This window comes from Manduca sexta, chromosome 27 (assembly GCF_014839805.1).
Source record: "Manduca sexta isolate Smith_Timp_Sample1 chromosome 27, JHU_Msex_v1.0, whole genome shotgun sequence".
NCBI classification, from domain to species: domain Eukaryota; kingdom Metazoa; phylum Arthropoda; class Insecta; order Lepidoptera; family Sphingidae; genus Manduca; species Manduca sexta.
This window is the reverse complement of record NC_051141.1, coordinates 11,527,330-11,544,461: the sequence shown is the minus strand read 5'-3', so window position 1 is coordinate 11,544,461 and position 17,132 is coordinate 11,527,330. Positions and strand designations below refer to the sequence as shown.

General features: G+C 34.2%; 2 protein-coding genes across 2 annotated transcripts; one reads left to right on the top strand and one right to left on the bottom strand.

The window, feature by feature from the left end:
- The first annotated feature begins 545 nt into the window (after positions 1–545).
- LOC115451086 (locomotion-related protein Hikaru genki) lies at positions 546–10,058 on the top strand. The gene is made up of 10 exons (XM_030179286.2): positions 546–855; positions 3,098–3,190; positions 3,300–3,402; positions 4,556–4,644; positions 4,716–4,875; positions 5,360–5,533; positions 6,724–6,858; positions 7,900–8,043; positions 8,875–9,084; positions 9,629–10,058. Exons 2-10 carry the CDS (start codon positions 3,098–3,100, stop codon positions 9,889–9,891), a joined length of 1,371 nt encoding a protein of 456 aa, XP_030035146.2. The 5' UTR covers positions 546–855; the 3' UTR covers positions 9,892–10,058.
- A 125-nt stretch (positions 10,059–10,183) lies between these two features.
- Positions 10,184–16,438, bottom strand: LOC115451084 (heparanase-like). Its single transcript, XM_037443832.1, has one exon. The coding sequence runs from the start codon at positions 16,310–16,312 to the stop codon at positions 14,777–14,779; it is 1,536 nt and encodes a 511-aa protein (XP_037299729.1). The 5' UTR covers positions 16,313–16,438; the 3' UTR covers positions 10,184–14,776.
- Positions 16,439–17,132: the final 694 nt, after the last annotated feature.

Genomic DNA, 17,132 nt, shown 5'->3' with positions numbered 1-17,132 from the left:
GATTATGTCGCTTCGCGTCGTTTTTGTCATTACGAACACAGAAAAATATAGGCACATTGTACCACACTCATCAACCTTATGTGGTAGTGCTCAAATTGCCCTCAAGGAATACCTCTGAATTCCTTTGCCCATTCATTAGGGAAAGTTAAAACAGAATGCATTTAGGCGCAAAATATGAACACGGTGCGGCCTCGTAACAGAAATTTTAATTATAAGATAACAAAAAATAATAGGTACGTACATGTAATTGTATAAGAGGGTTATACGAAAAGTAATCAATCACAAAAATGTCGAAAAAAAACCGATTGCAGCGTTAAAAATTTCAAAAAAAATAACAAATACATACAAATCATAATATGCAAGATACACATGGCTCCTAAAAAATGTTGAATAGGACATTCTACATTTTTTAGGAGCCATGTGTATCTTAAAGGAGAAATATCCAGAGCTGTTGTAGGTTCAATAACGACTTAGTGCCTTTAAATTGGTCAATCATTCAATAATAGGTACATATGTACCTTTTGTCGACACTCCGCCTTCGAGCGCTCTAAGTAGCTTAGTATATTTTGTATCATAGTCCGATAGAAGTACAGCAACATAACAGAACAACAAAATTTAACAAGATACTCTGTCCACAATGCAGTCATATCTGTATCGTTCCATTTAAATTGCTCAAAAGTAATCTAGTAATACTTCTAGTAAAGTGTTCCGTGTATCTGAATTTCTAAAAAAAAGTTTTATCAAATACTTACCTGTACATTTTAAAGTAAAATATAAATATGATTATTGGTTTCTGGATGTTATATTTCATACTGCCGTTCATTTTATGCCAAGAGGATTTTACTTATTCTCCAGGTAGGTAACTATGTCGGATCTGCGTAGATCGAAGATACCCATTGCCCAGTAAGTAGTTATATTCGCGAATTGTTTCCTTTATCTCCAAAAGTCATCCTTAACAGAAAATTATGTATTGAGAAGTAGAAAATATTCACATTTGCAATACCTTAATATAAACATGATGAACAATATCGTATTTAATTAACCATACCTTTTTAACAACTAACGCGAAAATACCTAAATTAGGTACTCCTTACATATTCTCGTAATTAGCCTGCCTATCAAGGTATAGGCATATTTTATCGTCCTGGATTGATTTTTGGATATCTGGGTAGTGGACAATATTTTTTTTTATATGCGATCAGATTTAGAAAATCTATACTATTATATAAAGCTGAAGAGTTTGTTTGTTTGTTTGAACGCGCTAATCTCAGAAACAACCAGTTCAAACTGAAAAATTGTTTTTGTGTTGGATAGCCCTTTGTTCCTGCAGTGCTATAGGTTATATATCATCACGCTATGACCAATAGGAGCGGAGCAGTACTTAATGAAACATGTTGCGAAAACGGGGAAAATTTATTAGTTTTGAGAGCTTCCGTTGCGTGCGCTGCGTAAACGGTTAAAGTTATGCAACAATGATGTATGGTGGGATTGTTCCTCTTAAAAAGTTGTACAAAAATATATTATTAAACAAAGTCCCCCGCTGCATCTGTCTGTCTGAACGTGTTAAACTCTAAAACTACCCAACGTATTAAGATGAAATTTAAAATGGAGACAGTTTGAGACCCTGGGAAGAACATAGGCGCCCGGGAAAATATATAGCGTGACTTTTATAACGGAAAACTTTAGCCCGAAAAACTTTATAACGCGGGCGAAGCCGCAGGCAAAAGCTAGTACTTACTTAATAATTTGGCGTAAGTAGCCTATGTCGAAACGTGTTGAACGTCTGATACAGAGTCTATTCGTTGTGCTTTGTGCATGATGACTTTTAAATTTATTATGTACTAGCTTTTGCTCGCGGCTCCGCCCGCGTTATAAAGTTTTCCATTATAAAAGTAGTAGTTTCCCGGGAGCCTATGTTCTTCCCAGGGTCTCAAACTGTCTCCATACCAAATTTCATCTTAATACGTTGGGTAGTTTTTGAGTTTAACACGTTCAGGCAGACAGATGCAGTGGAGGACTTTGTTTTATAATATATTTTTTAGAACTTTTTAAGAGGAACAATCCCGTCATACATCATTGTTGCATAACTTTAACCGTTTACGCAGCGCACGCAACGGAAGCTCTCAAAACTAATAAATTGTCCCCGTAATTGCAACATGTTTCATTACTGCTCCGCTCCTATTGGTATATAGTGTGATATATACAGCCTATAGCACCCCACAAATAAAGGGCTATCCAACACAAAACGAATTTTTTAGTTCAAACTGGTAGTTCCTGAGATTAGCCATTACTGCTCCGCTCATATTGGTCATAGCGTGATGATATATAACTTAGAGCACTCCACAAACAAAGGGCTATTCAACACAAAAATAATTTTTCAGTTCGAATCGTTAGTTCCTGAGATTAGCCATTACTGCTCCGCTCCTATTGGGTATAGCGTGATGATATATTATAGCCTATAGCAACCCACGAACAAAGGGCTATCCAACGCAAAAATATTTTTTTAGTTTGGACCGGTAGTTCCTGATATTAGCCATTACTGCTCCGCTCCTATTGGGTATAGCGTGATGATATATAGCCCATAGCAATTCACAAACAAAGGGCTATCCAACGCAAAAAGAATTTTTCAGTTTGGACCGGTAGTTCCTGAGATTAGCCATTACTGCTCCGCTCCTATTGGGTATAGCGTGATGATATATAGCCTATAGCACTCCACGGACAAAAGGCTATCCAACGCAAAAATAATTTTTCAGTTTGGACTGGTAGTTGCTGAGATTAGCGCGTTCAAACAAACAAACAAACAAACTCTTCAGCTTTATATAATAGTATAGATTTAATGTTCTACCTTAAATAATTGTTAATATTTTAAACCTAACAATACAATTACAAATTTAAAACATAATCATTAGTGTAATAAGTAAGACATAATCGGAGGTCAGATACGGTACATAGGTACCTACATAATACATTTCCCATTCCCTGCCAAATGCCAACAGTAACGCGCGCTCAATACATTATATTCGAACATGTTTTTGCTTTCCCAAAAATATAATATGCTATAAACATTTATGTCTTATTGAATTTATTGCTATTTCAGATGATTTCAAATGTTCTTTACCAGATGTCACAACCTCAGGATAAGAATCTTGATATAAAGCGGTTTCGATCCGATTTCTCCAAAATATCAGAGGTCAGTCCAAACGATAAATACTATAGAGAATCTTATTAAGTCACTGCCTAAATACCTAAATTAATTTAGATGATAGATTTAGAATAAGTGAATTCTATATTACTTATAGGTGAAATTTCCTGGACTGATTGGGCCGCTAAACGAGCGGCTGATATGCAAAATCAAATGCATCGATGGGAACTGGGTGGGGCCTTTGTGTTCCAGCACCCCAGGTAAATCAATAGGAATACACTCTTTAAATAATAAATGTAATCATAGCTAGGTATGTGTTGATGGCAGCTTCGCCCGCGTGAAGAGCATTTCCCAGTATAAAAATCCTTAAATTACTGTTGCGATCCAAAGAACCGTCTGTACGACGCCAGCGCCCTTAGACCAGCTATAAAGGATGCCCGATGAGCGTATTACCTCGAATAAAATAGTCTGTCACATTCTATGTACTCCCACAGAATACTAAATAGTACTATATATTACTACATAGAAAGTGCAAGACACATACGATACCATTTCGTGTCCTTATAAACGCACACATAACAAAAAATCTTAACCAGTTGTGTGTTACGCACATTACAACAGTTTTTGTACTTAAATGTGTGGAAATTGATGCATATGCTTTTATACCTTGGCAGAAAGAGATCATACAAGGCGCGAAATTTATGTATTGTCTAAGCTATCTATTACAAAAACCAGATTAATAAATTGAAGCAAATTTTTGTGATAAAATCTTACTATATAGATTATAGGTATTTATTTAAGACATTCCCCCTTATTCATAGACGTTATTTGTCTAAGGACGGAGCATTGCTGTGATAACAAGTCTGTTTCTCAGCTTTGTTTATCTGACAGCTTGCTGTTTGTTCAGTTTTGTTTATCTGACAGCCAACTAGATTCAAGTTGTATCTCAATATTAGCCAATCACAACGTCCCTATGTCTACGCACTGCGAAGCCTGCCATGCCGTCAGCACTGAAAAACAGACTTGTTACCACAGCAATGCTCCGTTCTTAGATAAATAACGTCTATGAATAAGGGAGATTGTCTATACATGTACCAAATTTAATCAAATCCGTATAGCGGTTTCTACTTTCACTCCTAAGGGCTAAGCGACGAAAACGAGCTAAGCAGCGTGTGAGGAGAGGCGCAGCTCGGGAGCGCTATCCGCACTGCTCTGTATCAGGGATCCTACCTATTCTCCCGTACATCTGTCTCGTTCACTCATTGTTGCTGACACGAAATCGCTCTCGGTGCCGCTCGCACGGTGACTTCGTGGCTTGACCCTGACAACATCAAATTTTTTTCACCCACACTCATTTGTAATATAAATAAAACAAGAAGTAACTTTAAATAAATATTAATATTATTTTTGCAGATGGGAGATTCCAGCCGATATTGCGTGAATGTTTATATCGACAAGTTCAACCTCTACTTGCGATATCTTTTAAAAATTCCTCAATTGAAGTACGTAATCCTTTATAGGTTGTCTTTAGGTTTCCATCAAAACCTCTGAATATTTTTTTTTTATTTAACAGAAAGAAACAAACTTCCCTCATGCATCAGTAGTGACTGCCAGATGCAAACATTTCGGTCTTTACAAAATAAAAGGAGAAAACACTATTAGATGCGAGAATGGAGAGTGGACTCCGAAATGGCCTGAATGTGTGCCGACCTCAGTTATAACTAATTTCACAGGTATTCTTCGTGGCCATGTTTGTGTATTTGACCAATATTTTTATTAGAATAATGTTAAATAAGTAATGCCTCATAGGCCAAGGTTTAGCCGTGAGATGAACGTCAATATTAGAATATCGAAATAAAACTCCCTATACTGCCGTGCTAAGCCCAAAAGCGGTATCTCAAAAAAATATTAAAATCTTGATTTTTATGTCGTCGGATAGCTTAAAGAAATACCCATCCAATGACCTTACCTAATTAACGGTATCTTGTTTACAACTATTTAAAAAATCTTTAAAAGAGTTTCTCTATCTCAGTTTTACATACAAAACTATAAAACTAAATTTACAAAACTTCGATTATCTCGAAATAAATTTTCCCTGACATACTGCTTTTGCGCTTAGCACGGCAGTAAGTATATTCTGAGAAAATATTTGTTCGCGTGCTAAATATTGGTCATGTTTTTTTCTCATAATATCACGTTCAAGATTTATATTTTTAGGAGACGCGCCGCCAACAATAACGTACACAGTCGTAAGTGGTTCAGCTGTTGTAGAACCATCTGGTGACTTATATGTGCACGTAGACACCACTCTTCGCCTCGATTGCATGACTCTGAAGTCCCTCGGGACCCCTGAATGGACCTGGACTCAAGGCATGGACCAGCATATCGCAGGTAATTACTCATCGAAACATGTTCAGGTACATTTTAGATTAACTTATTTTGAATGAATACAACTCGCTCGCTCATTATTACAAAGTTCTTTGTTAAAGGTATTTGAAGTGCGATTTGATTTATATAACAAAAGATATAAAGTATTTTTTTGGTAAAAAATTCCTATAATTCCGAAAGATACTTAAATGAAGGTCGAACCGTGAATAGATACTTAGGTGACTTATAATCTTGTTTAAGTCTTTTATAATTTTTACCAACATGAAAATTTTTAATTTCTTTTTCGCGTCGTAAGTAAAATTAACATAGAACTTTGTCATAGTGAGCCAGCAAATTGTCACAATATATTTAGGGAAGTAAAACCACAGTATAAACAATTGCAAGAAGTTACCTAGACTTTAAATTAACAATAACTTCGTATTGTAAATTACGAGGATGCAACAAGGATTTAATTCAAAATTATTTAGTTAGTTTATCCTTCCTCTAAATATGGTCCAATACCGACCACGTGATGCAGCAAACGTGGGGTGAAATGAGAATTATGAAATCAATAACTCTAATGGAATAACCATCTATAATATAGTTATGTGGAACTGCAGACGGTAGGATATGTTTATTTAAATAGTATCCTGGTCGAATTTAAACGATTACTTCTGTCTATGACGACGCTATACTTAGAGATTGTGACGCCCCCCTAGTGTCCCGTGCTCAGGCAGCCCCTTCCTTTTTTTTTTTTTTACTGTAACCAAAAGCAGTCTTAGCAACCCCGGCCCCGAGCGAAACTCCTCGACGCGTTGGGAGAACATGTTTTTGGTGATCTTTTTTTCCTTTATTCATATAGCTGCATTATTTGTGTGATATTTTTTTTCCTTTATTAATATAGCTGCATTATTTGTGAGATCTTTTTTTCCTTTATTAATATAGCTGCATTATTTGTGTGATCTTTTTTTTCCTTTATTAATGTAGCTGCATTATTTGTGTGATCTTTTTTTTCCTTTATTCATATAGCTGCATTATTTGTGTGATCTTTTTTTTCCTTTATTCATATAGCTGCATTATTACCCCTATTTCCTAACGATGACCCCATAGACGCTTTAGGGCAGAGTGACAGGCCGGTAAGCCTCCTGAAGCCGGTACACGCTGCATAAACAATGTTTCCCAGCCTGGAATACTGGAGAGGGAATTTTTTTCAGCCTGGTCGACTGACGAGGGAGAGAAAGACACGCACTTCCGCCTGACGCTGTCGAAGATGTCCGCGCGGCACAGCGACACGTACACTTGCACCTCGCCTGGGGGTCACACCAACACTGTCGTTATTAAAGTTGTTAGTAAGTCTTACGTGGTCGGGAAGTTTAATTATAGGGTTGTTCGACTTGAATTAATATGCACCTAAGTAAGTAGGTACCTTAGGTATTACTTATTATTTATATGTCCTGCTTTAGTATCGGGGAAGGCTGAGGCTCAAAAATTTTAATTGAATGACATTTAAATTCATGTGAAAAACAATATTGTCAGTCTTAAGACTAACACCAATTTATTGTTATTTGATCAAATTTTATTTAGGGATGGATGGAGGGCGGCGGGATACGCTTTCATTAGCCCTGATCATGCCCTCGCTAATTCGAGAAAGAAGAGGTCGAAGGGAACAATTCGCCTTGAATAACACTCGAGGTGTGGATTTGGCCATCATCGAATATCATCACCATTGGCCTGTATTGATATCCTTCCCAGCACCACCTATGTCAGTTTCAGCACTATTACCTACAAGTTTTAACAGAACGTTAATGCTACTTTCTGTAATTATGTAACAATACTTTAATTAAATAAGTAGACACGTCCTTCCATTTACAACCGTACTATTGGTACCGGAGTACTGTTATCAGGGCAACGAGGAAATTATTTTATCGCTTTGTCAATATGTGATTGATCAGCTCAAATCAGTTCTGACCAATCTTTGCCATTATCTTATCCAAATAATATATTTTAATAAAATCAAAAAACAAACATAATTCAATAAACACCGTAATATGATAACACGGAATAGAAAAATCCTGTTCCGTGTATGGGCAATAATATGTAGGTATTTTAATGTGCTTAGGGGCCGTTCAAGTAATACGTAACGCAATTTGGAGGGGAGGGGATCTTGTAAAACGTTACGATGCGTTACAGGCGCGGGAGGGGGGTTCGTACAACGCGTTATGTAACATTGGATATTTTATTTAAAAAAATAACAAAAAAAATTTAATTTTATAGTTACATAACCTTTTTGAGGGGGGCGGGGGCTACAGGAAAACGTTACGGCGCGTTACATAGCATTATGAGTCAAAAATTGCGTTACCTAATACTTGAACAGCCCCTTACGTTTATAGCGACAGTTTGCCCACCAATCATGTCGTCATCACCTCGACTTCGCCAGTTCGCTCAGGGCACGAAGCTGGGCCACTCGGCACACTTCAGCTGCCAGCCCGGATACCACATCAGCGGCTCGGCCTTGCTCACTTGTATGGGGAATGGTAATCGTTATTTATAATTGCGAATCTTATCTGCTCATAAATAAATAGATTTAGACTCAATAGGATATCCCAAAAGGAAGTTGTAAAGCTACTTACCTACTGATGGTACTTGGTAGGTATCTCATATGTGAGAGTCCGCCTGGATAGGTACCACCGTTATAATATCTATTTCTGTTGTCAAGCAACAGTGTGTAAGGTCATTTTGACATTGCGTTAATAAATGAAACCACATACTCGTCTTTGCATCAGTTATCATTGTGCCAAATTCATCCATGAATGACAAATATTATGACCAAAAACTACAGTGTTACTTTTTGTTCTTTTTTAACCGACTTAAAAAAAGGAGGTTATCAATTCAACATAAATGGTTTTTTTTATAAATTTACTTATAGCCAAGTCCAAATATGGCGTGTACGTATTCATGACTGAAAGTGTGATATTGTCATAGCGGCAAATTCTCTTTTAGTAGAAGTAATGGCATTAGGCCTGCAAAATTATAATAAATTATTTCTTACTAATTATTAGTTTTTTCCTATTACTTACATCTACGGTACTAGTTACTAACATATTATACAATAAGTTTATCAACGTGTTATTTATAAGAAGATAAGTATGTAGTTTCGTATTTCATTTAAGTAATATCGCAACGTCAAAATGACCTTGTATAATAACCGAATGATCTTACTATCTGAATAAGGAAATTTATTTCACATAATTGTTTACGCAAAAGTACTTGTTTTTCAATTTTCATATTTTGTATTGCCACGGTTTCACCATTTTTACAAAGCCAAGGGAGACCGTTTTGTAGGTACCTAACCTTAATATGTGCAGGTCGCTGGTCCGGTGAGCCCCCTACCTGCGTTGAGACTTCTTGCCCCACACTAAAGTCGTTAGGGCAGCACCTCAACGTGGTTGAATATAATTCTTCGTTCGGCGGGCGGGCGGTGTTCCAGTGTGCATGGGGCTATAGGCTCGTGGGTGTTCCGGGCTTAGAATGTGAACACGATGGCAAATGGTCCGGCGAAGTACCTGTTTGCATCCGTAAGTAGAATTTTTTTGTACATCAACGATCAAACTAATGTTATAAATGCGAAAGTTTGTTAAAATGTTTGGATGTTACAAGTAAACACCGAAACAGTTGAACGCATTTCGATGAAATTTGACTCATGGATATACCATGTCCTGGGTTAACAAAGATGCTACTATTTGCAAATGCAAATTACCAGGTTAAAACCTGGTAATTTGCTTTCGTGGGAAATTAATAATCTGACTTTAAATATATGACGCTTGCGTTTTACACGTGGCACTATGAATCACTAGTGTTTAGCGGTTAATTTTTCACGCAAGCGAAGCCGGGACCTACAACTATTTCTTAATAAATTCTGAGTCTAGTACGAGAATACACGAATGCATGTTCTATAACGCTGTTCGATATCAGACAAGATAATGTTGTAGTAACCATCATACGTTTTATTTTGATGTACCGATTACATATGAAGAATAACATACAATTATCTAACCATTTAAGCAATTGTTTAAATCAACAAATATCGGCAGAGATTTTCATTCGTGTGTATTGGGACAGCAATCTACTGTCCCGACCCGCTGGTATCAGAACACGGGCGACTACTCACCGAACCATCCTCTAAACATGGCAAGTACACAGTGGGGGACCTCATGATCTACGCGTGCGAGGAGGGCTACCAGATGGTCGGAGAGTCTTCTATAGTGTGCACTGAGAATGGCTTCTGGTCTCACCCCCCACCTTTCTGTCTACCTCCGTCGGAAATCAGAAAAACTGATACTATTTATGTAGAAAATACCACCCTGGTGTATTTCGACGAGTAGGAAGGATACTAAATATACTATTAAAAATATCTAAACAATAAAAATTTGATACAACAATAAATACACATGACACAAGAATAGCCACAGATCGAAATATGCCAGATAATAAATTTCGGAAATATTCCTCTACCTACACATGTTTCTTGAAATAAAGTTACCAAATATTTTTTTTTTTTATTTAATTTACATGGAAATGTCTATCCCACTAAATATGCCTACAAGGAAAAACATTGTAAACTACTACAAACTTTACACTGTAAATAAATATTGAGGATATAAAAGGAAAAAGTAATTGTTAAAAAACTTTGTTAAAGTTAGCAATATTTATTATAAATTTAGTAAGTACATAATTATACGGTACAAGCACAAAATAAGGCCTCGTTACTTAGTGGCGAGATACACATATGGTACATGTTGCGTATTCAATATTTTAACAATTAACACATTGCTAATGCAATAAACAATTTGCGCAATAACAATTCTACGTACATACCTACCATATTCCCAGAACGAGAAGTTATATTAGTACTTCCACCTTGAAAGAATATTATAACAATTGGTAGTAAAAATGCGAAAAAGGTTTGGGAATACGTTTTTAAAGCAAAGCTATATCTATCTGCCCTCTATCGATTCCAAGAAAATTGCCAATTATTTTTTTCAAGACACGTGATCCGATTGATATTCAGTCGAATAAACGAAGCGACACGAGCTTGTCATACACGCAGCTTTAATTGGCTTGGATATATACTCATGGACAAACATTCATTATAATCAACAGTAGCATTAAGAAGTAACGAAGTATTTTTATTAATGAACAATAACTTTTAATACTGGATTGATGCGATCGTCATTAAATCGTTTGAAGAAAAATTAAATTCGCACTTAAGTAAATAAGAAAACATTTTAAAAAAAGTTCTATTTTTACGGGCTAAATATTTAAAACACTGATACAACGTACGATACGTAGAAATTGCTAAATAGTAATCCTTTTATTGTTTTAAATATGGGTATTTATTATAAGTACCTTTGTAGGAAAAGTGAATATTTTATATAGGTAATATGCATTGGCTAAACAGAAGGCGTTGAATGAGTATTTTCACTATATTTTTAATCAATTTTATTTAAGTAGGTATACTTGAATGTAAATATTTTATACTCATTTACACGCACAAATACGATGACGTTATTTGTAAATAAATCGCCTGGCAAATAGAGAGGCGAGCCAACCTTGAAAAATTTAATCTAACTGAATAAATATACTCTAAAATTAACTCGCTTATAAAAAATAATCATCCAAATGTTAAAGAAATATAATCTTTATAATATGATCAATAAGAGTAGAAAGATGTCGTCCCATTAGTTTAGAAAAACAAATTATCGACGTAAATCTAATCAGTCTTACACTTAGGCACCGCATATTCATTAAATAAAAGCTTGCTTACAAAAGTCCTTGTAAATATTTTTATAGACATCATAACATATGCAATAGATATTTATATATTCTTTACATTTAGTTCTGGCGGTGCGAACTAAGAACAAACGCATGTGTTATACCTAATATAAACTGCATCATGTGAACGTTTGATTGTCCATCAATTGTGCACTTATTCCAAGGAAAATTGACAATATTGATGTCAATAGTAGCTAAGTACTTTTAACACATTCTATCAACGACAATCAGAATTGACTTGTTCTCCTTATTAGTTCCTTTGAAGCTAATGTAGGTTACATAGTTATTTAAGAAATTCACTCAAATGTGTTGGCTGTGTGGTGTCATTTCATATCATAAAAATAGCCGTATTTGCAAGTTATATAATATATTAGGTATATACTAATGGCACAAATGTGTAAGAATTAAATCCCTCCCTTTAAAGTAGACTCTTAACATTACATAATATGTTATATAAAATTTAAAGATGAGGCAGTAAAGGCTGCTCCATAATAACTGCAGGCCGTAAAAACAAGTAAACCTGCTCTCTTTAGAATAAAAAAAATACTTTGTATAAAACTTGACTGCCAAAGAAAACTATAAAAATGCCGTCACTGCGTTCGGGCACACTGTGCATCCTCATAGTATTGTCTGTGAATACGAGTATCAGACTGGGTTTGTCGTCATAAAAATCAGGTGTCGGAAGTTAGGCATTAAGAAATTTAATTACATAAATTTAAATCTTTAATGGCCCCTGATCAAGATGCCTGTAACATACTTAATAATTATAATTAGTACTGTTAATTTTGTTTCGTTACAAGGCGTATTAATTTTGTAAGTCTGCGCTTATATAAAGTAGAAAAACTGTTACTGTATCATATACCATAATTACCAACTCTTTCAAATATCAAAAGCTATGTAAAAGCTTAAATCTATAATCCATACATATATTCACTAAATACATACATATATTCACTAAGTACTATTGCAAGCTTTAAGACATTTAATCCCTATTAGAATATTCCAGGAACAAAAAGCAATGTTTGTGGTAATTATAAAATTAAAAACTAATGTTATTAAAACTAAATTAACATAAAATTAATGACTACTTGTTTAACTACAGGAGGTATCAGAGATCTAGAAGTATTGCAGCAAGTAGGTACGTAAGAAGTATATAATGATTAAAGTACAATGTAAAAAACTAAATACATTCCTTAATACCTAAATATAATCAAGGTAACATACATTTTTACAATATCTATAGATGTTCGCCACAGTAGCTAGATTTAGTTTCTCGAGCATCATGAGTGCTGCTGTTTATAAAGTGGAAATAACATGAAAACAAATGAACAATTAGCTACTAGAAATTATTCTTTACATTGAATAGTTAACATAATATTACATAACTTACTCTAAACTCATTTATTCTGTAGACTACACTGTAGACACATCATGCTACTCATTGTTCCACTTATGATCATGATGTAAGCAACACCTACTGTCAGTTGAATACTAAATCTAGCCACTTAAATTTATTTATTGGCATCTGTACTTTAATTAATTTTGTTACAATTATTTTCGGCACTTTATTTTCCTTCCACATGTTTATCCAGCTGATCTAGTCAGTATACCTAATATAATCACTAGGGCAAAGGCACTGAATACTAAATAATAGGACTGTATACAAATTTCTTAATGTAACAAATTTTCTGTTTTAACTATATATAAAAGACATTATATTGATTGCATAGCTAGTTACTGCATTTGTTGGTTCCTTATCATGAATTTAATTATGTGGTTCAAAGTCAAGATACATCTCCTTGACTGTTGCTCAAGCTCATAAATATAAACAAACATCTATCAATACTGTTATCCATTTTCTACAGATCTGTCATTTTGGTCAATAATTACTTGTAAGTACATTTAAATGATTACAGTAAATCAAAGTGGTGTCCCAATATTTTTCTATAATCTCCACAATATTATGTTTCAAAATCATGAAAACAATTAAATAATTATCATGTAAAGCTTTGTAAATGTTCATCTCATTCCTATTTTAATATTGTACTCAAAAAATCCTAAATAATATTCATATGCTATTATAAAATTGTCTTCCCATGTCCAACATTTTAGAAAAATCTGTAGTCTAATTCACATCCAAATCTCGAAACATCACCTACAAATATTTTGTGCTGTTTCTATATAAAAAATAAACATTTTTGAGTAGCAAAAGGCAGAATACATATTATTCTAAAACTTGCCAAATTAAATTACAATATAATATTTCCCAATTCCACAAAATGGTTAAAAAATTATACAATTCTAACATCTGTAACACATATTATGTTCTTTGGCAATGCTATTTTTTTGTTGTATATTACCAAAATTATTCTAGATTTATTTTATGTTCATGTTTCTTTATTCCAAATACTTCATAATTATACAATTTGGATTCAGCTATAACATTAGATATGAATTATTTATATGTGAGCATAATAACAACTTTTGCATAGATTTTAGTTTTATATATACAATCAATATATTTAAGTATTGTCTATTCACTAGGTAACTGTAGCAAAAATAGAATAAATTATATTTTCATAGAACTATTCTATAAACACAAAGATGGTTATAAAACAAATATGTCATTATACCAACAAAGTATATAACTAACTTGTATTGTTGCAAACTGTAACCTTTGTATGCTCAATGATGGCTGGTTTTAACTTATTCCCCAATGGCAACAAGGGTATTACAGGAAATTACTCTCCAGCAGGTTGAAAAGACTGGGTGTGTGTTAACACTAAACTCCAGCTGGCCTTTTATACCATATATCAACCATACAGTAGGTATAAAGGGAGATAAATATGAAAGTAAATACATTTTGGCCTCTCATCTCAATCACAAATAATTATTATTGTAGGATCAGATGCATTATTATAATATCATATTTTACTCCCCATATGAGATACATAAAGTATAAAAACAAACTAAAAAAACAGAGACAGAAATAATCATATTTCTAACAAAAAATATTTTGTTATGTACATTTATTTTGTGAAATACTCATCCATTTATTATTCATTATGTTTACTGCAAAATATTTGCAGAAGTCAGGTGTGCTCCGTAATTTTGTTATACATGTTGTTGATCCAAACAATGCAATACAAAAAGTCAACCACAACCTCAATTTAAAGCAGTCTATATAACATATCTGTTTCTTTACAAACTAATATACTAGAATTTTCCTCAAGACATTTACTCAAATAACTGAGAAAATGATAATCATTATGTTTAGTTAAAGTCTACTTAAGAAACTACATTATAAACTGAACAGATCTTAAGATGGCAGACAGGTTAGAAAAACATCTCATTGGAATGTTAAGTACAATAAAAATGTTCACAAAATTGGAACAGAGTTTTCCTGATAAATGCCTCAAGTAAATAAAGTACTACTTACTGGCATGCCTTTATAGTAGTGTTTTTTATAACCCAAAAGCCAATTGAGTAAGGAGGCATTGCAATGTCCCGTCCATATTTCAGATGTCTAGGTTGTAAATTAGGTAATGATGATTCATAATATAATGGCCAACCATTTAACAAAACAGTTTTTGATCTTCTATTGTTCGATGGAGTGCTTATTATGTACTCATCAATATGCAAGTTTTTTCCATGCAAAGCAGTGCCATTAAGAAGAAACCGTACTTTAGCCATTTTTAGATTGATAGCAAATAAAGTTACAGCTCCTTTCATGTATTTTTTATTTGTGCAATGGGCATACAACCTCTGGGAGCGGGTACAATCACTGGTAACCTTTAATACTTCATTTCCTACAAGCCTTTTGTACAAAACACTCAACCACCAATCTGGCAGGGGTTCTAGTTCATCATCAAGCAAGCTATAGTTGCCACCAATCAAACTTTGTCTTATAACAGTTGTGATATTGTATGTAGCTGAAAGGCCTAATTTGTCAATCCAGAGAGGACTTCCTGCATAAGAGTTTGACAATCCTGGAGCACCACCTCCGTATGAGCTGCTAGTCTCTGTTAACCACATAGGTATTTTATTGTATTTCATAGTATGATTCTTCATAGTCTCTATTTGCTCTTTCAACAGATCAAATGTATCTGGATTCCAAAAGTCCTCCAACTTAGCTGTTCTACTATTAAGATAGTATTGATGCCAAGATCTCACATTTATATGGTGAGAAGCATTTCCCAAAAACTCCAGCATATATTGAAGACAATTGTGACATGATGGCTGAGGACGAGTTGTATCTGGGCCAACCAGTAGAGAGTGCTTATATCCATTGTGGTTAAGAAGTTTTCGTAACTTTTCAAAATCATGTCCCAGAGCATGCGGTTTAATTGTAGTGCCAAATACATGTTGGAACGAATTGGGCTCATTACCCAGCTGCCAATCGATTTTAAAATGTTTATGTTTGGAATATTCCAAAAGTTCTTTAGCGTTTTTTTCATTCCAACCATGTTGATCGCGAAGCAATGCATTAAAGGTGAAGAGCAATGTTAAATTACATTTTTCACAAAATTCGTTTATTTGTGTCCATTTATCTCCAGTCATAATAAAAAAAGGTAAGAATTTCTGCTTACAAAGTATGTTTACGGATGAACATACAGAGCTTGTGGAAGAATTTTTGACGCAAACGTCGCAAGAAACAGTAGCATCATTTTTACTGAAAATAAGTCGCTCAGACATGGTACCCCCTAGACGAAGTCGTGCGGGGGCCAGTGCACTCGCCAGATCTCTAAGCCGTTGCTTCTTAAAATCTATTTTGTCATAGTCTTGAATTTCAGAAGTGTCAATGCCGATACTCAGAAAATTATCGGGAATAAAAATTTTTACCTCTTGGTGTTTGTCGATATTGATGTGATATCTTGTGCCACCATTATATTTCACGAACAGAACTAGTAAAGCCACATTGCAGCAAAAAGCTATGGCGCACGTCGCAACCAGTCGCTTATTAGACATCATTGTATAAATAAATAGTTTCAGGAATATTTAAAACTATTGACGCACTGCGAACAAGAGTCCTCCATCAGTCGCCACAAGGCACAGACTAGTCACCAAAGAGAATTATAATATATATGGAAATAGAGAGCCTACTCGTTGGGTTTTTTTGCTAATCGACATTATGGCTGCTTCATACTTGTGAGGTAGAGGGCGTTCGCGATTTTCGTTGCGTTTCACGATTCAGGATTATTGTGTTTTATTATTTTGCAAACGGTTTTAAAAGTGCAGAAAACGGCAATTCAAGTATTAAAATACTTACAAGCAGATCTGTATCCGCTATGCCGTCGTAGTATAATATTTCTGACATCTTATTTACAGTGTACTTATATCATTATCAATACATAATAATTCGATAATAATAAGATCTAAGAATAAGATCGTTAATCAGGCAAACATCATATTGAAAATACGGTTTTTATTTAATTTTTTATGATATATCATTTTGTGTACAAAAATACTTATGATAAGTACTAAGGTCAGTAGGGGAAAGTGAAAAAAACGCCAGTATGAAACATTATAAAGAAAACACTCACTTTAGTCCATAGAGAAATAAGTTTTACCCGCATTGCTCTTAGATAAATTTTAATCACTCAATATTATAACAAACTATGGCTGTTAAATCAAATTTGGGGCAAGTGCGCCATATATTCGTACATCAGGGCTTCAAAACATTTTACACATTCTTTGCTATATTTAAAAAAATAATAAAAAAAGGTAGCCTTAATATGAAATCCATTTTATTTCTAAAAACGAAAAAAATAAACATATAAAATAGTAGGAA